At 33.5% G+C, this 27,986-nt stretch overlaps 1 protein-coding gene across 1 annotated transcript in view; it reads left to right on the plus strand.

Moving 5' to 3' along the window:
* Positions 1 to 27,986, plus strand: part of LOC129219084 (uncharacterized) — a 78,727-nt gene continuing 50,741 nt past the window's right edge. Inside the window, 9 exon segments of the mRNA XM_054853402.1 lie at positions 1 to 53; positions 15,184 to 15,280; positions 15,676 to 15,728; positions 17,167 to 17,263; positions 18,812 to 19,043; positions 20,776 to 20,915; positions 23,186 to 23,270; positions 26,852 to 26,960; positions 27,072 to 27,180. Of these exon segments, the coding sequence (XP_054709377.1) occupies positions 1 to 53; positions 15,184 to 15,280; positions 15,676 to 15,728; positions 17,167 to 17,263; positions 18,812 to 19,043; positions 20,776 to 20,915; positions 23,186 to 23,270; positions 26,852 to 26,960; positions 27,072 to 27,180 (975 nt within the window).

Raw genomic sequence — 27,986 nt, forward strand, 5'->3', positions numbered from 1 at the left:
ATGGGAACTGATGATTTTCTTTATCTCAAAAATCCACCGACTGCCTACCTCAGGTCAGAACGCGGGTCCAAGGAGTAGAAAGCCAGCGCCTTACCATCACGCCACCAGCTACTAAAAAACGTAGAATCTATTATAGAATAGCAAATAAAAATAGCTGATACAATGTGTTGATAGCTTTAGAAAAGCATGATTCAAACTTATAAGTATGAATTAGTGAAAAGTCAGAGGAGAAATGTTCCCATACCTAGTCCTCCGAGACATTTGGCGACGTGGTGAAATGTTGGTGGAGCGATTTATGATCTCTACAGTTTTCCGTGGAGGAAAAAAAAAAAAAAAAACTGTTGGAGATGCAAAACACCCAGTTTTTGAACAATATAAATAATCCCGAGAACTTCGGGGAATAAACACGGAACTTTGAGGAACGTTCAATTTTAAACGAAAACAAATTCTATCTGTTCACACGTTGATATTAGTCTTAAAACATAATAATTTAAGACTTTGTTCAAACAATATCAGTTCTGGAAACAATTGTTTGCCTTCAGAAATAAGTTTTTGCTTGAGTAAAACTAAACAACGGTTGAAAATGTAACTTTTCTACTGCATAAAAACATGATATAAATTTGCGGTGGATGTCCGAAGAGAAGTATATAAGCAATCCTTGCTTATATAAACGGGTATTATTAGGAATGGTATGAGATAACTTATGAGATGATTTTATATTTCTGTACAAGTTATTTACAGCATTACTCCGCATTTAAACGAAAAAAAATTACATTTTTCTTCACAATGCGAGATGTAACCCCTGTGTTATATATGTGATCTCATTTCGTACTTCTTCTATCCTAAATATAGGATAGCAATGTAAAATACCGCGTTCCTTTATGTCAAATAAAAAAGGAAACCAGGTTTTGATTGATGAAATTTTGAAATTAAATTGCTCTGCAGCCTTGAGCTATATTTATCTTCTATCGACAAAATCGTTGTTGATATATCATGCATAAATATTCTTTCTACGCGAGGCGTGAAATTAACGGCGGAACTGTACTAAAAAAGCAAAGCATAAATATTTGAATCTCAAATGTGTCTTGAATAATACATTTCGACTGCAATGAAATTACTAAAGTTTACGAATTTTCAATCTCATTGGAGCGGAGCCTTTTTTTTAGAATTGAGCAAAATAACTGCTATTTTCCGTATCTGTATCAAAAAGTTCATTCATTTCTAACACAGACTAACATTTTTTTTAATCATAACCTAGTGTCTTTCTACCCAAGTCACACCCCTAAAATCCTACGGAGCACCCCCCCCCCCCTCAAGGACGAGAGCGTCCCAAAAAGAGATCCAAAACCCTATAAAATCTGTACTTCAGAGCCAGACGGACGTAAGTCACATAATGATAACTTTATAAAAGAGAAGAAGAAAACCTTTCTGGCGCATACAAAGGTTGGGACGCGCGCTCTTTCAACCCTGGTTAAAAAATTGAAAAGGATTTTTTTAAAGAATTGCGTTCACATGGCTCGATGCCAAATTGTTTTCTATATACAATGCCCTGAGAAACTGAAAATCGCAATTTTTGGACTTGCGTCAGTCTGGCTCTGAGGCACAGAAATTACCCTATTCGAAACATTTCAATGGCAGGCAGCGCTATGTACAATAGGGTGGATCGAAAAAAAAAATTATTTTCGGAATTTCAAATCGGCCAAGGTGAGAAAAGTTGTCCACAAGGACTAAACAATTACATGTGAAATTTTGAGTTGGTCAGAGAATATCTTCATGCGCCGCAAGGCGGTCGAAAATCGCAAATTGAGCCTAAAAATGCATTTTTTCTTTTTTACGGAAACATTGATTTTTAATAACTTTTCAAATCGGTCAGGGTGAAAAAAGGTACTGAATGAGGAGAAATACTATGATGTAAAATAACATCACAGTCCGATGAAATTTTTATGCACCACTTGGCAGTCGAAATTTGCAAATCGAGCCCTAAAATCGTCTTTTTATTACGAATGAAAAAAAAAATCTCAACTTTTGAGATCGACCACGGGTAGAAAAGTTGCTTCAGACAATTAAAATAGTTCATGCCCGCCACAGAAAGCAATTAATCACGTGATTCGCTATTTACCAATCGCGTTTTCATTAGAGTAAGATATATTAAGCCACAAAAAAGTGATATCAAACGAGCTGATGTGTGCATCACATGACTTCCTTTTGCTCCGATTTAATGTCATTTTCTCATTATTGGCAGTTTTAATATGATTCAATAGTTTCCTCTCTAAATATTACCAACAGTGGCCAAATTGAAACCAAATTAAAAAAAAAAAAAAAAATCGCCAAATTTGTCGCTAAGTTGGCGACAAAACTTGGCGACCAAAAGACTGGCGATATATCGCCAAGTGTCCGCCAAATTATAACACCACTTGAGTTTACATTGAAATTAACAATGATTTCCCCCCAAAAAGGGGCAAAAGACCCCCTTTGGAGCATCCGAATGCAACCAAAAAAGAAGGTGCACAACTAGACCCCAATAGAAGTCTACGTACCAAATTTCAACTTTTTAGGACATTCCGTTCTTGAGTTATGCGAGATACATACACACATACGCACGTACATGCAGACGTCACTAGAAAACTCGTTGTAATTAACTCGGGGATTGTCAAAATGGATATTTCGGGTGTCTGTACGTTCCTAGGCACATATCTACGTGTGATCGGGTTGAAAAAAAAACTCAACATTTATTTGGGGCTGAGCAAAATGGAAATTAAGGCCGATTTTTTGGTGAAAATTTTTTCGCGAATACAATACTTCCTCTTTTGTAAAAGGAAGTAAAAACAATCTTTTTTGCTCAATTAAAATAACATCATTTTGACGTAAACTGAGGTGTAGTATAACTTTCTAGCTACAAGTGAGCTTTGTAATTTTATTAATCGATTTAGATATTTAAAAGAGAATTTGAAAAAGGTTACCGATTCTACCATAGGAAGGAACAGTTACTTCGCACAACAATAAAATATTTCACTCTCAATGATTTCAGATGAAAGATACCACGTACGGCAGCTGGCCCTAAGAAGAATAATGAAAGCAAGAAAACTAACAAAATCCTTACAGTCTGCGAGGAAATTTGTTATTCCGGCCCTCAACTTTGATGCAATGACTATACAAACCTTGACAACTTGCAAGAAATTGAAAAATATGAGCCACCTATTACGAAAAACAATGCAGATTCTGAAATTTTAAATGCAATATCGGAGCAGCAATGCAGGCTTAATAGTTCCATTCTTAACTTTCCATGTCATACTCAAACAACAGAGCGATATGTTAAAATAGTAACAGAATCAGCAAGCAAAGTTTGCAGAAAAGAATAACGACATGGCTTCATTTTAGCCCACGATTCGGTCACGAGAAAGTATGAAACTTTCAATATGAACTCAGAGTTCTCTATATAATTTACCCAAAGATGTTCTGCTTCAGTCTGTGTAGATCTCTTTCTCTCTCTCGTCATATATTTTTTTTAATTTTATTTAACTGTACTACAGTAGTTTATTTGTAAAATATTCTTTACTGAATGCAAAAAAATGTAATTTTTTTAGGGCTCTTACCTGTACTTGATTCTAATTATAACATGTTATAACCCTTATACGCATATTTTCGAATGTGACTTGTCTTTCATCAAAATTTTGCATATGTCTACAAAAAAAAAAGGTAAAATGCTAGGTAGCTTTAACCATATTTTTTGCTAGTTTAAAGAACGTATTTATTGGTAACTTTTCTGCCCATGGTCGATTTAAAAAGTTTCAAAAATAATCTCTTTTTTTTTTGTCAATACGTGAATTTCGACTGCCAAGTGGTGCATGAAGATTTCATTGGACTGTGATGTTATTTTACACCATAGTGTTTCACCTCATTGGGTGCCTTTTTTCACCCTGATCGATTTGAAAAGTTATTAAAAATCAATGTTTTCGTAAAGAAGAAAAAATGCATTTTTAGGCTCATTTTGCGATCTTTGACCGCTTTGCGGAGCGTGATTATCTGACCAACTTGAAATTTCACATGTAATTGCTTAGTCCTTGTGGACAACTTTCTCACCCTGGTCGATTTGAAATTCCGAAAACATTTTTTTTCGATCCACCCTAATGTACACCCATCCCCCCATCTCGTGAGCGTCCTTGCGTACGTGCAATTTCATTTTCAAAAAATCATAATACCATTAAAAATTGCAAAATTTTACACATGACAGTAAAGACATTTTTATTGATGTATGTAATACTTTATAAAAATTTTCTATGACGGTTTTGCGTCAGTTTTTTTGTTTTGGGAGGTAGAGGGGGCAAAAAAATTGGTTGGGTTAAAATGAAAAATGTGCATTAACCCAGTGAATGAGCAAACACCCTTAACCGGTGGACAAACACATCCTTTTCTAGTCGATTTCTTTTTAGTAATTCATAGAATGGCAATGAGGCATTTCATGAAAAAGCTGACATTTCGTCCCGCACGTGACAAAGTTTTGTTTGATTTCCAAAAGTGTATTACTTTTTTTATTTTTATTTTTTGCATAAAAAATCACACGCGTATGTGTGGTTTCTAGGTAAAAAAATTTTAGTTTATTACATTTTTTACACATTACTTTTGACACGAAATATAGAGCGGTCAAGTGTGGGTCAGAATGTGTGACTTTCTGTGGAATGACCTACTATTCGTGGGCCATTCCACACTAAGTTATTTAACGCTAAAAAATAGTTAGTATTAAAGCAAAGTGTATATTTAAGAAATTTTTTACATCAGATTAGGAGGATGTATTGCTAGAATTAAGAACTCTAAAGCTGATGTTCAAAAGTGTGCCCCACGCGTGATAGATAAACTTCATTTAGAAAATACGAATTAAAAAAGAAATCAGGAAAATTTTGCGTAAGAAATCACACGAGTAAGTACTTTTACTAGGTCAAAATTTATTTTTAACTTTCAGCCCTTATTTCTTTGTATATATTGTATATGAAATTGTAAGGAAAATATAATCGAAATTGTTTCACATGTGGCCGTGAAATCAACAAAATTCGCCCAAAACTTTCTAAACCTTGTTGAGGGGAAAAAAAAGAGCTGTGTTCATTCACTGGTTTGTATAACCTACAGTAAACTAATCCCGATTATAAGCGGAATAGGGTGGCACGGTAACAGCAGATAAGCGAAACCCGCGGATAATCCGAATAATAGGTAAAAAGCAATATTAGGATATATAAATGCTAAAAATATGAATAACACTCACACATTCATTTAAACTACAGTTAAAAACATTGCATCTACTGACATTGAATGTAAAAATTTGTAATAAAGCTAAAAGCGAACATTAAAACAATCATTAATTTAAAAAAAACACTTTATGACCGTTAAGGGGGAAAAAATGCGAAAAAATCCGCGGATAATCCGACCGACCGTCGATAACGGGATTTACTGTATGTGTACAATATCAAAATGCTTCCTACAGTGTCACCTTTTAGCCCTAATAACACCGTTAATAATGTTTCTACACATTATGACACATGCTCAAAAAACTCAGGTAATCTGCATAATATCTTTAAAAGAGAATAAAATCAGAATGTACTGGCGTTACGACGATGAATGAAACATTACACTGAAAACAGCCACCAAAGTTATGTTTCTCCGAAATGAAGATTTCTAAAGCTATTACATATATTTCGAAAAAATTACTGAACAAGAAGTCTTTTGGAACAGAAAAACAAGAAACACGTTGCGAAATATTTCGGAAAAAATTCAGCTTGAGTTGCTAAAAATAGTATGTTTAAAGAATCTCCGAATACAGCTTTAGCGAATTCGCAATTGATCCATTTTTTAATCTTTGAAACAAATAACCCAGAAGCTATAACAAAACCGCATCTCGAAGACAGAAAAAGATTTCAAATTCTGGACAGAATGTCATTAGGATTATAGTCTGGCCGATAAAGGAAGATAAACTACATGAAAATGGAAGAAATAAAACCAGCATTAAGAAAAAAAAAAGGACTTACGTCTAGAAAAGTTGAATATATATCTTTGTGCTTGAAAAGTAAAACTAAAAAGAGCAACGTATAATGACACGAAATTGCAGATTACGTGTTGCGTTACGTCGGCACTTTTGAGGCAATTGAGGGCATTGTTCTTTAAAATGTAATTAAGTTTTTCATTAAAAATCTGAATTCAATAATAATCCATTAAAACAGTGGAGTTCTTTAATTTCTGAAAAATTCCATTGAGGGTGACATGAAACGTTTTTGCACAATTAGCTAAAAGCATTTTCTTTATGTATTCGTATGTATATTTTTCTTTTTCTAGAACAGATTATTTAGGTTCAGTTGGCGTAAAAGGAAACATAATTTCAATGCGTGAACTCTAGATCCTTTCTTTTTTGAATGAACAACTTGACAAATGATGAGACAAAATTTTGTGCATTGTGTCCAAGAACTACACATTCTGAAAGTAGCTGGGTGTGAAAAATTTCGACTTTGTGACTGTTAGTAAGCGAATGAAATCAATTTTTTTTACCCCAGCGTGTTACCTGTGGGGAGCGCCCCCCCCCCCACACAGAGACTATGGAGTAGATGGAAACAGCCAATTTATTCCCTCATGATGTTGATGTAAGTAGATAATCGTTCTATACACAATCAGTTAAAAAGCTTAAGAAAGCCTACACCAAAAATATTCTATCTGTGGCCCATAGGTCGTATACAGGATTCGAATAAAAATAAATCTTCACAGTACATAGAATCATTTTCTCTAATATAGATAGATAAGCAGATTATTAACAGATATCTTCACTGCACTCTCGGCAAATTTTGTTAACACTATTGAATCCAGAATCCGTAGAAAATATCTACACAGAAGATAACATTATCCAGAAAGATGTTAAAATTCATTCATAACACAAAACTAGATAGTTTAACTTCCTAATAAATACGAAAAAGTAAAAATGTCCATAAACAACATTGAAAGCTCTTCAAGCTTATTTTAGCGTAGTATCGGATGAGGTAAATCAACGTATAAAATGCTTCTTTAAAAGAAAACTAATTTGATATTAAGCAAAAAGGCAGAGAAATAACTAATTGTAAGACATTTTTTTAAGGCATAGGAATTTTACGAACTTAATCTACCAAATTTCAATATATAGGGATGGAAATTGATTTTTGAATAATTATGCTCAACTTCACTTACCTTTTCTGCTGCATTTTACGATGACACTATTGCACTTCATGATAAGGCTACTGCATTTTACAACGACATAAATGATGACTAGTAAATTTTCACACCATTAATCACAGAATAAACTGTTTTCGAAATTTTATGTTATATATCGCTAAATATTTCATGTTTTGATGCATGATACTGATGAGTCAAGTGTAATTTTTCGTGAGTAGTGAGGTACTTTTATAGTTAGAGGACTGCCTTGAAATTGCTTTTCAAAAGAAAAATATTACGAAACGAAGCAAAAGCACTAAATTTAATTTTCGTATTAGAAGATCTATCTGTTTTTAAGCAATTTAGAAACAACTTTGAGGCTTTTTAATTTTAAAGGTAATTAGGGCTGTTCATAAAAAAATCTATGTCACACTTTTTTTCAACAAAACTGATCTCCTTCCCATTCTGTCCCAAAGAATAATTTTGTCAAATCATATGTCGGGAAAGAAAGTAGTTATCCATTTATACAAAATTATAGAAAACAAATCAAATTAGCCATTCACAACATTAGTTTGTTTTTGTTTTTCGAATGATTTATTTTAAATTAATAATCATACTTAACATAGATAAATTTACGATGTCAAATAAAAATGCTTGAACTTTTCCTGAAATACCTGAATATAATCTATTTTAAATTGGCGTAGAACTCAAATATTGCAGTTTAAAATTTTTAAACGAATATCGGTATTTGGCTAAATATTTGGTTCGAATTTTAATCGAATATTCGGTTTTCGGTAATCGGCAAAATATGGTATCCGGTGCACCTCTACTAAGTCCATTTTTCGTTTTTACTGTATTTCAATTTCTTTAACACTAACCTGCTACACAGGCGAAGTTATACAGGGATGCTTTACATGTTTTGTTTTATACCAAAACCTTCCCATTTCTTGAAACGCTTTTAGAAAGTAAAAACAAGCCAAAAAAAAAAAAAAAAACGTTCTGCATGTTTTACTTTAGAATTTAAAGTTATAGAAAAAGAAGTTTATAATAAACATAATTTACAACAATTAGCTTATGAGAAACATAATACAACATTTTTTGCTGTACTCGTTTGAATTACTAGTTAAAACACAAAGAGGAATGAAAAAAAAAAAAAAAAAACTTTGTTTCCAAAGTTTTAATATTTCCATTTAGAAATCGTAAAAATAATCGTCGTCAATGGTTTGTATGAGTAATCGTAGCTCATCATGTTCTCTATAACCGCAGTTATATTCGAAAGCAAATTTCGAAAGCCATTATGATTGAATCATATTCTAATTCTTTTACATCTTTGTGACTGTAATCGACACGTTTCAGTATAATCGACTCCTCCAAGCCTCATGTATATGTACATGTTTTTGTGCCTACATGCAACATCCAGACAATTTAGTTACCCAATGTATGCACTTAAGTACATAAAAACATATAGATGTGTCCCTTTTAAACAATTTATCACTCATTTGATGCAACAACATCATAGTTCGAAAGTATAATTTGAAAGTTAACACTACAGGATAATTGCAAAATAATCATTAAAATCATCTTCACAGCATAAAATCAAAAATCATTATTTTTCCCAGTTACGACACTGTTGTCAAAAAGAGTTGCTGATATACATATTTTTATACATGTAAAAGGAAATTTTAAATAAATTCTGTAATCGTAATCAAAATCGTAATTCGCATAACTTAATCGTAATCGATTACATATTTCTCCAGGTGCAATCGTTGCTCTAATAAAAATAGCATTTGGTTAAGGATTACAATCATAATCGTAATTGTAATCTATCTCATGCTCGTATCATAATCTTAATCGGTTACATTTTCTCGTAATTGACTCCAAGCCTGATATATCTCATTGTTGTAATTATTGGCTGATGATGAAACGTCGAAGAATTATTTGAAACTTGGAATTATTGTATGGACAATATTTTTTGGTATGACATTGTAAATATAGGACATTTTAAAATTTCCGATTCGTTTCTACATCTTATGAGTTGAAGGTTATGGCTTTAATACAAAAGTCTATCGAGCACGGGTCCAGACATATGCTCCGTTAGCTCAAACCTAATAGCGGTTCTGTAGAAACCACTGTTTTCATAGAGAGAATTTAATACTGTTCAACGTATCAATTTTAAAATTAACGTGATAGATGATTACAAGGGTGGATCCAGCTCCGGTTTTGAATGATCTTTGTCGAAGGGGGAAGGGTATTCTGTAATATTCGGCCAGAAATGGAGGATTTGGAGCACATTTTTCAAAATATAAGTACCTATAACGCAGCTTTAAGCTATCTTTGATCGCTTAAAGAGGGGCTTAAGTATGAACCACCGCTTGAAATGATGTCCAGCTCGCTGCGTCAAAACATCGAGAATTGTAAAATCTCCTCATTTTTAATCAGGAGGTGAAGACTATTTATCAGTTACAGAAATAATGCGTTACAAAACAATATCTTTTTGAATTTAGATTTGAAAAATTAGTGCCCTTTTAGTCAGGCCCGTCATTTGGGCGATCAGGGTGATCAATTAACTCCCCCCCCCCAATCTAGATTTAAAAAACATAATGTAATTATGCGTTTAGCATGAATTCTGATATTTTTCTCGAATAAAATGCATTGAATTAATACCCTTTGCATCCCCCCCCCCGGAAAATTTTGAAATGACGGGTCTGCTTTTAATTGTTTATTAACAATAAGAAAAAAAAAAAGACAGTGCAAGTTAATGATAAAATACCTGAATTTGTTAACAGATGGCAGCACCAAAAAACTTTCAATGCAAGACAAAATTTATGCTGTAAACAAAAAAAAATAATAAAATGATTCTTAACTGAAGTATTGTAAGCAGGGCCCGGCTATGATCTTCGAAGATATTGGGCACGAAATTTAAGGGGGGAGGGGACTTAGCTTATTCTTTTGAGTGAAGCAACAAAATAGTTTGATTACTTGCATATCAACACAGCCATTTTGGCGGACAAGTTTGGGAGCAAATGGTTTCCCATGCGATTTTTGTGATACAATTTATGGGAGTTAGTTTTTCTGAAAGGTATTGGCACGAGGAAAAAGAATTTGGATGTAGCCAAGCATGAAGAAGGTGCAGGGGGGCACGGGGGTGGTTATAACTGTGCTGGGCTGGGGGGGGGGGGGGCAAGTGGTTTTCCGTTCAATTTTTGTGATGCAATTACTGGAATTAGTTTTTTTGAAAAGGTGTTGGAATGAGAAAAACGAATTAGGATGTTGCCAACCCCGAAAATGGTGCAAGGGGTCAGGGAAGGGGGGGTTTCTTACTGGACTAAGGGCAAGTGGTTTTCCGTCCGATTTTTGTAGAACAACTATAGGAGATAGTTTCTTTTGAAAGGTATTGGCACAAAGAAAATGAGTTAGGATGTCGCCGACCCGAAAAGTGGTACAGGGGTGGGGGGATAATAAATGGATTGGGGAGCAACTGGTTTTCCGTTCAACTTTTGTGATGCAATTACGGGAGCTAGATTTTCTGAAAAGTATTGGAACGAAGAAAGCGAGTTAGGATGTCTCCAACCCCAAATTTGGTGCAGGGGGGTTAACTACACTGGGGGGGGGGGCAAGTGGTTTTCCGTTCAATTTTTGTAATACATTTAAGGGAGTTAGTTTTTTTGAGAGGTATTGATTCGAGGAAAACGAATTTGGATGTCGCCAAACCCGAAAATGGTGCATGGGGCAAGCCCCCTCAAAATATATAGGTAATATGTATAATATGAGGCAGTAAAAAGCAAAGGGATGTAAGTGGCAAAATTAAAAAATTGGAGATAACCAGTGCAAATAGTAAGGGGAACCTCTCATCTGTCTTGGGGCAAGAGATTGAATTAGTAGCCCTGGTAGGAGCTGCTGTAAAGCAAGATTTATAAAAAAAACAAAAAATCAATGAAAGCCGACCTAGGACGTTATTTTTAAACGCATTTCACTCAAAACTTGAAAATGTCCACATACATCTCTTTGCTTCTCACTGCCTCATTTATAGCTGTATATAACTGCAAATATATAGCTGTATATAACTGCAAACATAAAACAGTTTGCTTTCAACATTTGTCAGTTTACAACAAGTTTTCAAAGCTTAAAATGCTTAAATCCATTAATAACAACATTCTAACGCATAAACTTCTGAATTCAATTGCATTTGGGAGTTATTAAATAGCTCCCTTTTCAATGTAAAAGATGCAAGTATATGAAGGAAAATTCATCCGGGGGGGGGGGAGGCTAAGAATGATCTATGCAGTTACTTTCTTTGAAATCTGATGATACTTTTGCTGCATTGGAGCGGTTTTTTTTTTCTTGTAAATTTTACATGCCAAACTGTTCTAAATCAGATGCTGGCTCTGTTTGGTTTATCTCAAAAGAAAATTGCCGAATCAGAGAAAATGCCTCCTACCCAATCAGCTCTTAGCTACGGTATCATGAGAGCACATTATCAAGCCATGGATATGGCAAAATGATGTCATTTCATGTCCAAAGATTCCACTGCCAGATGCTGCTAATATTTGGGAAAAGCATGACAGCAGATTTGTTCCTCACATGACCAGAATGGGAAACGCCCACAAGCTATTCTAGAACTAGTAAAATGCTCATGGAAAGTAAATGTTCAACACTTTTATGCAAATGCAGACGCAGCTTTGAAAATTTGTTTGAAAACTGACAAATGTTGAGTATATAACTGTTTTAGGTTTGCAGTTATATCCCCCATCCCCCTGCACCATTTTCGGGCTTGACAACATCCAAAGTTTGTTTTTCTCGTGTTAATACCTTTCACGAAAACTAACTTCCGTAATTGTATCACAAAATTGAACGGAAAATCCCCTGCCCCCCCCCCCAGCACAGTTATACCCCCCTCTGCCCCTGCACCATTTTTGGGGTCGGCAACATCCTAACTCATTTTCTTCGCGCCATTACTACCATCAAAAAAATCGCAACGAAAACCACTTGCCCCCATTCTAGTTATAGCCCCCCTGCCCCTTGCACCATTTTCGAGGTTGGTAACATCCAAATTCGTGTTACTCGTGCCAATACCTTTCAGAAAAACTAACTCCCATAATTGTATCACAAAAATTGAACAGAAAACCACTTGCCCCCTCCCCCCCAGCAGTGATAACCGCCCCTGCCCCTGCCACCTGCACCTTTTTTGAGGTTGGCAAAATACAAATTTGATTTTCTAGGGCCAATACCTTTTAGAAAAACTAACTGCCGTTATTGTATCGCAAAAATTAAACGGAAAACCAATTGCCACCCAGCGAAGTTATAACCGCCCCTCCCCCTGCCCCCAGCACCATTTCCTGGGTTAGCAACATCCAAGTTCGTTTCCTTCGTGACAATATCTTTCAGAAAAACTTGATCCCGTAATTGTATCACAAAAATTGAACGGGGAAAGGCACTTGCCCCCCCCCCCAGCGCAGTGATAACCGCCCCCTATCCTTCTGTACCATTTTCGGGGTTGGCAACAACCAAATTCGTCTTCCTCGTGTCAATACCTTTCAGAAAACAAACTCCCATAATTGCATCACAAAAATCGCATGAAAGCTAAAATTTAACCATTTGCCCTTCCACTAGTATCTTATGTTAGAATTATACACATTTTTCAAAAGTAGACATTTTCTAATGTATGAAAATTTAACATTATAATATAAGCTATTCGTCAAATTCTGCCCGTTGTAGTTTTGCAGATAAATATTGTTATTATTTATGATGTAACTTAAATTAGTGCAAATATAGACTAAACTTGGAGTGGTTTCGGAATTTGCGAAAGAGATTAAATTTTTAACGGGGAATTTTGAAACACGAGATTTAATATTTACATCTTTCTTTGCTGCGATATGAAATAAGTGCAACTAAAAATTTTCCTATGTATCTCCGTTTCTATGTGGCGTTCTACAGGCTAAACGCCTTGGCAAAATTTGGTAATTCTTACGTCATTCGATTTGTCTTAACCTTGGGAGTGTCACTAAACACGTGATAGTAATCAAAAGTACCATTTCAAAAACCAGTTGCCATTTTGTCAGTTTGGGATCGGCGCACGCTGGGTGTCGCACACTGTGTCGCACGCTACCTGCGTGCGAGAAATGTAAGTAGTTTTCACTGCCTGAATTTTTTGTTTACTAAGCCTACTAATTGGGGTCTCAGTGGCCGAGTGGTCTAAGCGATTGCTTCTTCTCCCACTCGAGGCGGTGGGTCAAGACACCTTCGCTCCGGATGTACTTTCCCCTCTTTTTGATGTACATTTTTTCATGTGTTCTTTATATGTAATCTGTACTGTAATAAAAAATATATTATGCGTAACGAAGGCTAGACACTCAGATTGTAGTCCTCATCAAAATAAACCCTTGCAATAAGCACCAAAAAAAAAAAGGAAGGCTACCAATTCGATTTTCATCTCTAAACATACGTTGCATTTGTCTTGATTCAAGGGACTGAGTTTCGCGACGTGTACTTTCTTGAGAGGCTTTTTTAGTTTTGCGAGAAAGATTTGACTGACGACGTTTCCGATAACGCGTCAAAGGCTGTTTATATAGCTGTACTGTGGTTGACTTAAGTTTGCTTATTTTTGCCGAAGGTGAAGCACATGTTGCTTTAAGCCGAGTTAGGTCACTAGAGGGACTAATTATCAGTAGTTTAGACCACCGCAAGTTACTTAATAAACCTCACGATACAAACAAACGCTCTCAATGAAATGACAAGATTGCGAAATGTACTAAATAACTAAGTAAATGAAAATTAACTCAAAAGTGTAAAATAAAAAATTATTAAATAAAAACAAAAAACCCGACTGCGTAAAAACCAAAAAAACTAAAAAGAAAAATGTATAAGCCCAGTAGTTTAGAATGTTATTAAGTACTACTGAATAACTACACCGTTGAAATAGTTTTATATAACCGTATACACAGATAAGATAAATCATAAATTCAAAAGCAGAATAGAAGGATCAACAGTCGGGGCCCATTTAAATTTTATGGGGTTCCTTGAATCAGAAGGGCCCTGACTGTTGATCCTTCTATTCTGCTTTTGAATTTATGATTTGTCTTATCTGTGTACGGTTATAAAACTATTTCAACGGTGAACATTCTAAACTACTGGGCTTATACATTTTTCCTTTTAGTTTTTTTGGTTTTTACGCAGTCGGGTTTTTTGTTTTTATTTAATAATTTTGTATTAATAGCTCAAAAAGCCCATCAGAATTCTCCAGTTCGACCCAGTATTTACTAACCCCGGTCCTAATCACATTTGCTAGCTCTGGAAGCAAGGGCGCCTCAAATTACAATTTTCGGGAGGGGGAAATTCTCAGTTTACAGATTGACACTTCAAATTTTACCAATAATAAAATACGAACTGGCACACGCACCTACATACACGTATAAGGAGAAGATGCATCAATAAAAGAAAGCAACATTTTTTTTTTTTTTTTTTTTTGCAAATTTGCAGAATCGTCAGACAAAATTTGCCAAATAAGGAATGTTTTGGAAGGTCACAGTAACCTCCCATCGGGGAGCTCTCGACTCGAGCGCATATAAGCTTTAACTCTTAATAACTCGTGCAAATGAATCATTGTTCGACGTTCAGGTCTGTTATCCAATAAGAAGAATATGCTAAAACTGCATTGATTAAAAAAAATAAGTGAAATAAAGGAATTTATTATCTAAACCATGATCTTTAGTTGCTCCATTTACACCGATAACAATATCATAGCTTTTCTTTCAAATTGAGTCTGAATTAAAGGTTTAAAACAAAGTTCACTTGAGGATAAGGCGTCAGTTACGAAATGCCTCTTGCTTTGCGATGCTAATGAGGAAAATGACTGACGAGTGGGAAAATCATAAACAAATTGCAGTTTATGGATTTTTTTTCTTAATATTCTTCTTTTGGGTGAGGTAAGTTTTCATAAAATATTTTCTTTCTTTAAATGATTTCACTATGTCTTTAGTTCCACGTGGAAGGAGTTATTTTTTACATCTTATTTTATAAACAATGTAGGAGTCGACAAAAGAGGCTAAGGATCTTTGAAGAATTGGGCATATCGGGACCAACGCCAAATATTCTGTTTGGAAATATGATGGAAATACATAGAAAAGTAAGTGATTTGACTGATTTACAAACTTCTAGCCACAAAAAAGATTTTAAAAAAATATCAACGCTTTTAAAAATTGGAACTTTTATCGAGTAGGAAGTTTTCATGAAAAAACAACCAAATTTATTCTAAGAATAAAGTTTAAACATAACATACTTAATAAGATACTCGTATTTTTTTAAAAAAACTATCCTTCTTTGTGGTTTCTTAATTTAAGAGTAGCAAGCATTCAAACGGAAAAATAATCACCTAATTATTTTTTTCATAGTACGAAATTTTTTTTTCCTTAGTGCTTTTTATTTTCTCGATTTATCTGATTAAAACTATCGATGGAATTTTGATTAGAAATTTTTTTATTGTTATCTTATTTATTTTATAATTTTCTTCATGACTTTTAGGGAGCTTTTGAATGCCATGAAGAATGGATTCAAAAGTATGGAAAAATTGTTGGGTACGTTTTTCTCATTAGTTTCTACAATTATTTTTGTCATAAATGTATAGTTGCTTTTATTTAAACGAAGTTCAAACCTTTGTATGTCATCGGAACTTTAGAGATTATTTTAATTTTGTGAAATTAGTGTAAACCTCATATCCACACAATCCTGTATGCACAAATAACTCAACAGTAAATTTCTAACAGTAAATAACTCAAAATTATTTACTTTTAGCGCTGAATGCATATATTTTTTAAAAATGACTATGTATACCAGAAGTCAAAAGTGAATTTTTTGTGACTTTGGTAGCAAGTGGTTACTATTCACAATTCTTTGTCTAGAGCTTTAAGTTTCGGTCTAAAATGTTATCTCTTTTAGACACAGTACCCGTAGGAGGATTTACAATGTCGCAATTTGCGATGTGTTCCTATGGCGATTGGAGCCTCAAAGTTAATCCAAAAACAAACATGGAAAAATGTGTTCTTAGTTCAATAGGTACATTTGAAAATATTAATATTATACTGTGTATTAGTTTTTAAGGTTAGCCATTTGTTAAAACTTGTACTCGGTGCCTGATTACTTAAGCCTTTTATTGGCCGCGGTTCAAGGCCGGAAAACTTAATTTACCCCCCATAGTGAACACTTTGCCCATCACGTGATTTTGAGCAGTTGCACATAGTGTGAATGTGTATTTATTTAACAAAATATTACTATTTTCATTCTTTTGCTATTACTTTTAAATATTTCCTTCTCGCTTATTATTGAAATGTTTATTTTGGCTGAATAATATGACTTATGAAATTGTGTACCATCACTTTCATACATTATAGTTGTTTAGGAAAGATCTCGCTTTAATATACTATGACTTTAAGTAACTACTTTCTAATGAACTTTCTACTTTAAATGATTTTTATAGCTTGTGTTACTGGCATTTATTATGAATTGTTTTTTAAGGGTACTAATTGATTAGTGTGTATTAAATATAGTTACGAAGAAATACCTACCGATATCAGTGCTTAAATATACTTATTGACCTACGTTATTGGTATAGTGTCAATATACTATCAATATACTTAAATCACACTTAGTTTTCAGAGTGAGCACTCTAAATATACTTAGTGATATTAGTGAAAAAAACCACTTGCCGGTTATAGTGTTATGTGGAATATACCACTTGAACTTAAAACATTCCAAGAGTAGAAGAAAAACACTCATTGAAAGCAGAACAGTAAGATTTTTCGTGATTTAGCAAAAATTCTACAGTAAACGAAAGAAAAACTTTTAAGTTTTTTGTCATTATTACATGCTATAATGTGATTATGTTTTCAATGAATTTTTTAATGTGGGCAAACATTTTTATTCATTTAAACGTACACGCATGAAACTTTCTTAAGACTTTTGTTATCACCATGAACACGCATATCAGTATGTCACATGTATTAATCGGTATTCCAGGTATTACCATGGAATGAAACCTGTTTTATTGATTTCTGATCCAGACATATTGAAGAGGATATTCATAAAGGACTTTCAATTGTTTTCTGATAGACCAGTGAGTATTTTATTAGAGAAACTGAGAAGCATAAGATGTCTAAATAATGTTTTATTTTTCACCAGTTATTTGACTTTTCGTGTTACTTCGAAACAAATTAAAAACTAATGAGTTCCACAAAAAGTTGGTTTTGGTAGAATTACTCTCATTTTAGTTATTTCTTTACGATGCTTTTATTCATGCATAGCTACTAAGATAGTAATAATATAATTTTAACTTTAAGGAAACTATACCATTAAGGGTTCGGAGCTTTGTGGATCACATAATACCAGCTAACCAGATCATGGACAGCATTTTGACCAATCTGAAAGGCGAAAGATGGAAAGAAGTGAGAAGCCTTTTGTCCATTGCATTTTCGACTAGTAAACTGAAAAGGGTAAGTATATGACTTATTGCTTACCCATATGACTTATAGCTAAGGTTAAGTATTTTACTTAACTATTTCTACCAACTAAGCAGCAAAGTTGATCTCGAGTCAAATGTTGTTGAAAAAATATTTAAATCACTCAGAGCATCAGTTTTTTGATTTAATCTATGCAACGTAGAATCTGGGTTTTCAAATGCTGTCAATCATATGCAAGTCGAAAGATTGTAACTCGACGATGAGCTGTAATTTCTCCATGTTTGTTAGAAGAAAATTTAACTTATTAGTAAATTCTTCTGAAATTTAAAAGAAGCTACTCAATTCTTTGAAGGATATATATACCGTTTTCTTGGTTGACACACATAAGTTTACAAACGTACCCCGTACGTTACGTTTACATGTAAGTTGGTAAGTTTATCAACGTATGAAGTAGTACCGTAAGAAGAGTTGAATTATTGCAAAATATAGCTGTTTCAGCAAATCAAAGCACTCTTGTTAGTAAAAATATGACAACGTGTATACATGTATAGATAAAAGTTATTAAAAAGAGTTGAAAAAAAAAAGAAAAACCTTTGCGAACAACTGTTTCGGAGTTATAGAAGCAAACCCCTTCATCAGTGCATAAAAGAACGATGGAACACAAAGTCTAACTACAGACAAGTGAAGGAGGAAAAAAAAAGGCAAGGATGAGTAAACAGACAGGAAGTGGCTGGAACCGGAAACGTTACGTCAGCAGAAAACAGCAAGGACATCTGTACCTAGGAAAAACGTCATAGACAAACAACAAGGACATAGTTTATAACCCCGAAACAGCAGTTTGCAAGAGTTTTTTTAACTTTTTAATTTCTTTTATTTGTACATGCATACACGTTGTCATATTTTTACTCATTTTATTATACAAAATTTTCGACTGCTTCTTTTACAAAAGAACTGTTTTTGTTTAATTTCACTTTTTCCAAGCTAATATAGAAACGACTAACCACACCTCAAAATTTACCGTAGAAGTTATTCAATAACTTTAAAAAAAATCATGATTTAAAGAGATAACTACTATCTAAACTGAGATTTTTTACTTTAAAAAAATCTGATAAAATATTGTCAAATGTAAGTTTTCAGCTTTCATAACCTATAGAGGGATTATTCATCAAAAGTTATTACTAAAGCTTCTATTTTCTTTTATACAGATGATTCCAGCTGTAGAAAAAGTGACTGATGTAACACTGTCCGTGTTGGAACAAAACGTCGGCAAAAATATCAATATCTATGAAGTTCTTCAGAGACTTACATTAGATATTATATGCGCACAAGCTTTTGCGTTGGATATTAATGCTCAAACTAGTGATTCACACCATTTACTCACTAGTGCCAAGACTATTTTCGAGCTTCGATATACTTCAAAAATAATGTTTTTGGGGTGTAAGTATGTATACGTGTTGTGCTTGTTCATATTATGTATGTAGGGTCGATTCGGGAACGGCTTAATATCTAGCAAGTGCAGAAACCTTACAGTTCCCAAATTATATATTTGCATGAAAATTGGCATTCAGCAAATTCATAAAAGGAAATTCAGCAAATATATAATTTGCCCAAATTATATATTTGCTGAATTTCGTCTACAATGTTAAAATGTACATGAAATTTAAAAGAAGTGGAGGAGCTCAGCTCCCCTGCAAATTAAGCCCTTAACTGGGATAAGTGTAGCATGAAGTATTGAAGTTTGACTCTAAATTGAAGTAGAAGGAAAACAAATTAAGCTGCGATAGTAAAATTTTCTCTATTTGGTGCACAGGTTAAAAAGGTAATATCTTCACACGGGAAAAGTTATCTTTTTTTTGCTGAAAGCTTCATTCTAATTAACTACTTACATCAGATGATATTAAAATATAAATGAACTAACTTTGAGGATTTGTTTTTAATTATTTGACAGCACACATTTTAAATTCAAAAGCATAATGTTCTCAATTGTGCGAACCTTTTTTAAAAGATGCATATTAGATATTGAAGAACTTGTTTCGAATAAAGCTGAATTCAGTATTGTGATAGAGAGATATTTAAAAGAGTTATTGACCCTTGCCACACTTACCCCAGTTTATTCTAAATGGTTGGCTTAATTTGCCGTACTTTAATGAGGTACATTCCAGAAAAAAAGATTATCTTTACTATTCAGCCAACAAACGTGCTAGCAGAACAAGTAAGGTGCCAATTCACATTAATTAAAGCCTCCTATTAAGTTGTTAAAATAAAATTTTGCTAACGGTAAGAATTCATTCAAAATATGAACATTAATTTTAAAAACATGATAACAATGCTCAATTTCTTAAGAAAATAAATTCAGGATGTCTGAAACTACGCAGTAAAATAAAAAGTGTTTCGCAAGGGGATCTTCATGCTAGTGTCATGATGCAAGAAAAATAAATATCAAAGAATTGTACAGAGTAAAGATGCTTATCATTCGTTACTGGGTTCACACACTACAGAAAAAAGTAAAGTGAGATCTCCCTCTCGGACCACAATTTTAAGTGGGTTTTTTAAATTGACGTGGGAGTAGCTTTTTTTTCTAGTCCTTGAAAATTTTTTAGATAAATCTTTTAATTCTGTTTCTTGGTGGCTAAATTCCTAGATCCTTCTCTTAGTCAAACTTAAAAAGATAGCAAATGAAAACCCCTAGCGCCAACTCTGATTTGTTATAATAATGGAGTTTTAAGCTACTCCTTACAAAGTATAGTGGTCCTACTAGTATTTCGCACGTTTAGCAATAAAAAAAAAAGTACTTGGACTGAAATTTTGGATGCGGAATGCGAAATTGGCGATTTGATAAACATTAAGGGCATGCCTTGTTGCTGATGACAACATGACATTATGGTTATTTATTGAACATAAAAACAGGACACAAGTTAAAAAAAACTCGACTGCCAAGAAATCTTTTGATTTGAATTACTACTCTCGCCTTCTAACGATGAACATTTTCATTATTTATTGCTATGTACTTAAATATGTCTCAATAGCTATTTCAGTTTAGCAAATTGTTTTTAGATGAAAATGAAATGATTATAACCAACAAATGAGATAAGCCCTCCACTAAGTCCAAGCTGTTTTTTTTAGAAACATGGGCAGCTTGTATAAGTAGTAACTTTTGTTATTATTTCAGTGTGCTTTCCTGAAATTGGATTCATTGGGATGGCACTGAATTTTCTGAAAATGTTCTTCCTTAACAACTTCACAATTCCACCTCTTAAAATTACAGAAATGGTTGGAACTGTCATTGAAAAACGCAGACAAGATCCAAGTGTAAGTTAATACAAACTCAAAAAAATAATTTTTTGTTTGAAATATTTTGTTCCGTAGTGTATGCGAGATTGTTTAATTTACTTCTGAGACTCGATTTTAGACTAGTGGTTCCCTAACTTATCCGATTAGCGCACACTTCTGAGAATCGGAATTTTCTCATGCCACCCTAGTTGATTTTAATATGTATGAAATATTGGTATCATGGATACTTCGTGACACTCCTCGCCTTTCTCTGTGACAGCCCTGGGTGCCGCGGCACCCACTTTGGGAACCCCTGTTTTAGACCATAGACATAACGTTTGTGTTAGACGTATTGAACTAATATAAGTTTCTCATTAAGCAACTGAAGTAACTGCAGTACTTTACACTACTTTACCTTTGAACTTGTATGTATCAAAATTTGTCACTGAAATGGATAACTCTTTTCACTTTCGTTGTTTTTTTATTATTATTTTATGTATTTACCATAAAGAAGGATATAGAATTTAAAAAAAAACAGCCTTTTTAATGTTTGTCGGCAAAAAACTGTCATTGATATCAATTCCCTAAAAATATGGTCGACATTTAATCATCAAATTATTTATAAAAATATTTTATTACCGCTTAATGATGAGACATTTTTAACTGTAAGGACACAAATTCATATGCTGGTTTAAAGCACCATTTCTACGCATTTTGTTCCTATAACTTTTGATATTTTAAGAAGAATACGTTCGTTAATTGGAATTTTCCATACCGATTAGAGCAGCATATGGGATTGAAACTCCCTTGGCAAAATCAAAAAAATAAGACCAAGCGAAAATAAAAATATATTAATGGTTGTACTTTTTTAAATATCTGTTTTAAATTAACGATTCTATGCATTTTCTTAAAGCTCCTCTTTGTTCTTCAAATGAAATTTATGTAATGTATACTAATAACATAAAGCAGTAGAGTTTGTTTGTTTGAACGCGCTAATCTCAGGAACTACTGGTTCGAATTGAAAAATTCTTTTTGTGTTGAATATTCCATTCATTGAGGAAGGCTATAGGCCATATAACATCACGCTATGACTAATAAGAGTGGAGCAGCAACAAAATTTTTTATGAAAACGGGAAAATGTATAACATAATATAAAATGCTTGGAACGCAGAATATGCGTAGCCAAGTTGGCACGATCTGAATGTGCGGGCTTCGTGATCCAGTGGGCGTAGGTTCGAGTCAGCCACAAGGCATAACCGAGGGTACTTTTCAGAGAAAATCCTAAACGATGCTAAAAATGATTTGTAAAATATATATATATATTTATACGTATCAATGTCTTATTTTTCTTATTAACTAATAATATAAAGCTAAAGAGCTTGTTTGTTTGAACGCGCTAACCTCAGAAACTACTGGTTCGATTTTTTTTTTTTTTGAATAGCCATTTATTGATGAAGGCTATAGGCTACTTTTTTAAAAAATAAGATTGACCGAAATCTTTGTAATTTCAAATTAAATGTTTAATTAACTGTTTGGTTCTATGAATTCCTAATAGATGGTGGGGTAAGTTTAGTTCTATTAATTCCTAACAGATGTCGGGGTAAGTTAACTCTTCGAGAGGGCGCTGGCCGATAGTGTCGATAGCTGCAAGGAACCATGCCCATGCTACGCTGTTGTGATCAGCGAATAGATATTTTAATTCGGGTTTTTTTTCGATGCTCAAGTATACATAATTTGATTTTGTAGGATTTTTCTATTGGGTTTTTTGTTTTTCTTATTTATTCCACGTTTGTTTTTGTTCTTATAGTTGAAGATAGTTACTTATCTAAGTAAATATTTGATTTGCCGTATTATTCAATTGTGATTGTTCTTTATAACGATTTTATTATTTTTGGCGAAACGCCTTAAATTACAGGGGAAAAAAGTGCTTCACTCGCTAAAGGGCAGGGTTACGGTAGTGTGGTTGCTTGGCGCGTTAAGCGATGAACTATGTAGTTGAAGGATTATTTTGAGTTTTAAAGCTACTGTTAATATTTTTATGTGTTTTGGCGAATAGATTAAAATTCCAGAGATACTTTATTAGGTCTTTTGAAAAGATGTATACGCATTTTATTTAAAGAAAAAATATCATTTCACATCAGAAGGAGGGCGGGGGGAGTGGAGTTCATGACTTCTTAGCACTCGCATCGCCGTGCAGGTGCTGCTAGTTTGAAAAAAAAAAACAATTAAAATTTCATTAACATTCATGATATCTCGTTTTAAAACTTGAAACATTATTCTTTCAACTCATTGTATTGTTATTTTCTTAGATGCGACGACCAGATTTGCTGCAACTGTTGATAGATTCATCCCTTGAGAACGCAAAAGAAAAATCTGCAGACTCATCGGAAAAAGGTAAGTTTCAAGCACAAGTGGTTTAATTCTGCAGTGCTCTTTTTTCATTCACAAAACTACTTTAAAAGCAATAAAGTAGATTTTGTGTTACAATTAGAAAATGCTTCAAAACTAATCATTTTACTTGTGATTCGATGAAATATTTTAAATTAAAATATAAGCCTTGCTGCTCTTGAACGCACAATGTTGAAATATCCAAGCTGTTACATTATTACAGAGTTATATTGAAACCGTGTTATACGAGACCTTGAAATAATGTAAATCAAAGAATGTTTACTGTGTGATATATCGAAACTAAGTCATAAGGTGCAAATTTTAATATTGCTGAAATTTCGGCTCAATAGAATATACAAACGAAAACTGGCTACCAGAACATTCAAAGACCCACTGATTTAAAAATAAGAGTTGTTATAAACAACAAAACTTAATTATTTTACATAACTCAAATTAAAATTGTTATGCACAACAAGAAAAAAAATTTATCAACTCTCTTTATTAAGAACAAAACGCCTGTAAGAAAAAAATCTGAGCTTTACTATAGCAATAACGTTCGTCTGAGCAACAACAACAAAATAAAATATAAAATAAAATAAATAGCATTATTCTATTTATTTAATTTCATATTTTGTTTCGACTACATTTTTTATTTATCGTTTGCCGCATTTAGCATATGTTTAATCCTAATAATGTTATTTCTTACAATGCATTGGAAACAAAATATTCATCTTTTCGCTTTTAGAACACTCTGATGACAAAAATAAATTATTTAAAAGTCAAAAGTTAGTGTTATACGTGGGAAGAGCCGAAGACAGACACTTTTTCGTAAAAGTTTCATAAAAAAAAAGTAAAAACTTATTGCAGTGATTATCATACATTTTTAACAGTGTATTGAACAGAAATGAAATTCCTTCTTTTAAAATTCGTGTTACATCCAAACCGTGTAGTTATAAATTAAAGTTTTGTACCGTGTAATATCGAAACCGTGTTATAATAATCGCAAATTCGGTGCCGTGTAACATCGAAACCGTGTTGTAGAAGTACCGTGTTCTACGAGGGACGCCTGTCTAAGGATGTGTTGTAAATTTTGCCATAAAGTTTTATTAAGGTATCCGACTACGTTGAAAAGGGGATTTTCGACCAAAATTCACTTTTTCTCAAAATAGTTTTATTCAACAGCCCCATTCTTTAAGATTATGAAACATTTTAGTTTTATAATCTACGCGAATTAGAACTCACGTTATAAGCATTTGAATACTAAGCATCTGCAGTATAACGCGTGTTAAGTCGAATCTTTACTTACATTTTTTGAAGAATGCAATTATTTCTCGATACTGGCTACGGAAAACATGATTTTGCAAATACTATTCAGTATTCAAGCATGAAATTTGGCATGCCTGTCTTGTAAGTACTTGTGAGTGGAATAGACTACAGATTATGTAAATGATGAAATATTTTTTGATTTATAGCTTTTTTACCGAAAAAGGGTGACAAATTTTTGAGAAATTTCTGGATAAAGTCACGTAATTTATCATAAACCTTAAAATTCTTGAAATATTTCTTAACCTGCGGTCTGTTTCATGTGTAATATTTATACATGTGAAAAAATCTAAGCAAATTGTTTATAGCTAGTTAATTTTTATTAATACAGTGTTTCTCCTAACTGGTAATTTTCAGTCATTTTTGCCAAAAAATCACCCATTTAAAAAAAAGTTATTGATATTATGGTTTATTTTTAAGCAAAATACATGTTTTAAGATCATTCTGCTTCTAAAAAAACATTAATATTATTTCATAATAGTGTTTTTAAAAAAAAAACTGCTCCGAACCTAATGAGAAGCAAAAGGATGTAAGTGGCAAAATTGAAAATTTGGAGATAACCAGTACCAATGGTAGGGGAACCCCTCCTATGTCTTGGGGCCAGAGATGGTACTAGTAGCCCTGGTAGGTGCTGCTGTACAGCATGGTTTAGAAACTTTTCCTGTGAAAGCATATCTAGGATGTTATCTTTATAAAGTCGTTTTACTCAAAACTTGAAAATGTCCACTTGCATCCCTTTGCTTCTCACTGCCTCATATATCCATAAGATTAATGAAAATAAAACGGCTGATCATTGGGTTCATATACGGTCGAGCACTGAGTTTCAAAGGTCCAATGGTAGGGGAACCCCTCCTATGTCTTGGGGACAGAGATGGTACTAGTAGCCCTGGTAGGTGCTGCTGTACAGCATGGTTTAGAAACTTTTCCAGTGAAAGCATATCTAGGATGTTATCTTTATAAAGTCGTTTTACTCAAAACTTGAAAATGTCCACTTGCATCCCTTTGCATCTCACTGCCTCATATATCCATAAGATTAATGAAAATAAAACGGCTGATCATTGGGTTCATATACGGTCGAGCACTGAGTTTCAAAGGTCCAATGGTAGGGGAACCCCTCCTATGTATTGGGGCCAGAGATGGTACTAGTAGCCCTGGTAGGTGCTGCTGTACAGCATGGTTTAGAAACTTTTCCAGTGAAAGCATATCTAGGATGTTATCTTTATAAAGTCGTTTTACTCAAAACTTGAAAATGTCCACTTGCATCCCTTTGCATCTCACTGCCTCATATATCCATAAGATTAATGAAAATAAAACGGCTGATCATTGGGTTCATATACGGTCGAGCACTGAGTTTCAAAGGTCCAATGGTAGGGGAACCCCTCCTATGTCTTGGGGCCAGAGATGGTACTAGTAGCCCTGGTAGGTGCTGCTGTACAGCATGGTTTAGAAACTTTTCCAGTGAAAGCATATCTAGGATGTTATCTTTATAAAGTCGTTTTACTCAAAACTTGAAAATGTCCACTTGCATCCCTTTGCTTCTCACTGCCTCATATATCCATAAGATTAATGAAAATAAAACGGCTGATCATTGGGTTCATATACGGTCGAGCACTGAGTTTCAAAGGTCCAATGGTAGGGGAACCCCTCCTATGTCTTGGGGCCAGAGATGGTACTAGTAGCCCTGGTAGGTGCTGCTGTACAGCATGGTTTAGAAACTTTTCCAGTGAGAGCATATCTAGGATGTTATCTTTATCAAGTCGTTTTACTCAAAACTTGAAAATGTCCACTTGCATCCCTTTGCTTCTCACTGCCTCATATATTCATAAGATTAATGAAAATAAAACGGCTGATCATTGGGTTCATATACGGTCGAGCACTGAGTTTCAAAGGTCGATTAATGGAGCAGCTGCTCGTATTAAAGACGACTTGATTTTTAAAAATGAAGTATTGTTTTTTCTTAAACAGTTAAGTGAAGTTATATTAGAAAAGTGTATAATAAAACTGAACAACGCTTTTGTTGTAGTATTAATTGCTGAAATTTCTAGTTTAATAAAAATTAACAATAGAGCTCTAAAAACGCTGACTACTGGATTTTTTACCTTATTTTTAATTTTTTTTTATCGGATAGCCAATGAAACATATTTTAAAAGCAACGTGAAAAATGTATTTAAAATTAAATCATAATTTACGTTTACTTATGTATGAACTATTTTCATTAATGTTACCATATATGCATTAGAACAATAAATAGGTCATATTCTTAGTGAACCAAAATGGCAGCACAGAAATTTCCAGTAGACTGATGCAACAGAAGGACAGAATTCTTTCTGATGTAGAAATCAAAGCAAATGCATTGGTTGTGTTTTTAGCCGGGTAAGAATATGTTTATATTTTAGTTTACATTAAGTTAATTTATATTATAATTTAAAAGTCATTCTATTTAACTTGAAACATTTGTTGATTTTTTTCATGTACTTTTATTAGATATGAAACTATAAGCAGTGCTTTAGGTTATGCTTTTTACTTTCTTGCGAAGTATCCAGAATACCAGAAAAGAATTCAAGCTGAAATCGACCAACATTTTAAAAAAGAAGTAAGTACAACTAATTAAACGAGTTATATTTGAAAAAAGAAAATCTAGCAGGAAATTATAGTTGCAATCCTACCCCCTCTATAAATTAATCACAACGGCTTTCGTAAAGTGTTAGAGAATAACACGAAATTGAGTATGTTAAAATTATTGCATCATACGAACATGCAAAAATATAGTCCCTACACAACTGATTGGGCAAAGTACTTGCATATCGCTGCATCTGCTCGAAAATACCCGGAAGGTAATTTCTTCTTTCATTTGTGAAAAGCGGTGATCTCCTAGAGCTCCATAAATGTTTGCAAAGAGCGTTCTGGGGAGAAATCCGAAAAAACTTCAGTTGAAAGCCGGAGGCAAGCAGATGCACATATTACTGGCGAAACAAATGGAATGCGATATAAGCGGGAGGTAAGTTCAGGGTCCGACTATGACTTTTGTGGAAACTGGACACGAACTTCATTTGATGCGCCTCCACTCTTATACTATGTAGTGAGTTAGAAAATATTTTGATACTTACATACTAGAGTAACCAAAAGAAAGTAGCAACAGTATAAGCATAAAGAATGTACAAATGATAAAAAATTTAATTATAATAATTATAAGATGTCATCAAATTTTCTTGGTTGCAATTAGACGCAAATATCCAAAGAATTAATAACGTAAATTATCAATAAAATAATAGTATAAATCAAGGGTGAATTCGTAAATTTTTCACTACCGGAAAACATATGAGAAATAATTAAATCCTGAGTCGTGGCTAGTTCACCCCAGTGTAAATATAATGTTAAGTATGGAGTGACGCTGGGATT

The sequence above is a fragment of the Uloborus diversus genome, chromosome 3, assembly GCF_026930045.1.
Source record: "Uloborus diversus isolate 005 chromosome 3, Udiv.v.3.1, whole genome shotgun sequence".
Lineage (NCBI taxonomy): Eukaryota > Metazoa > Arthropoda > Arachnida > Araneae > Uloboridae > Uloborus > Uloborus diversus.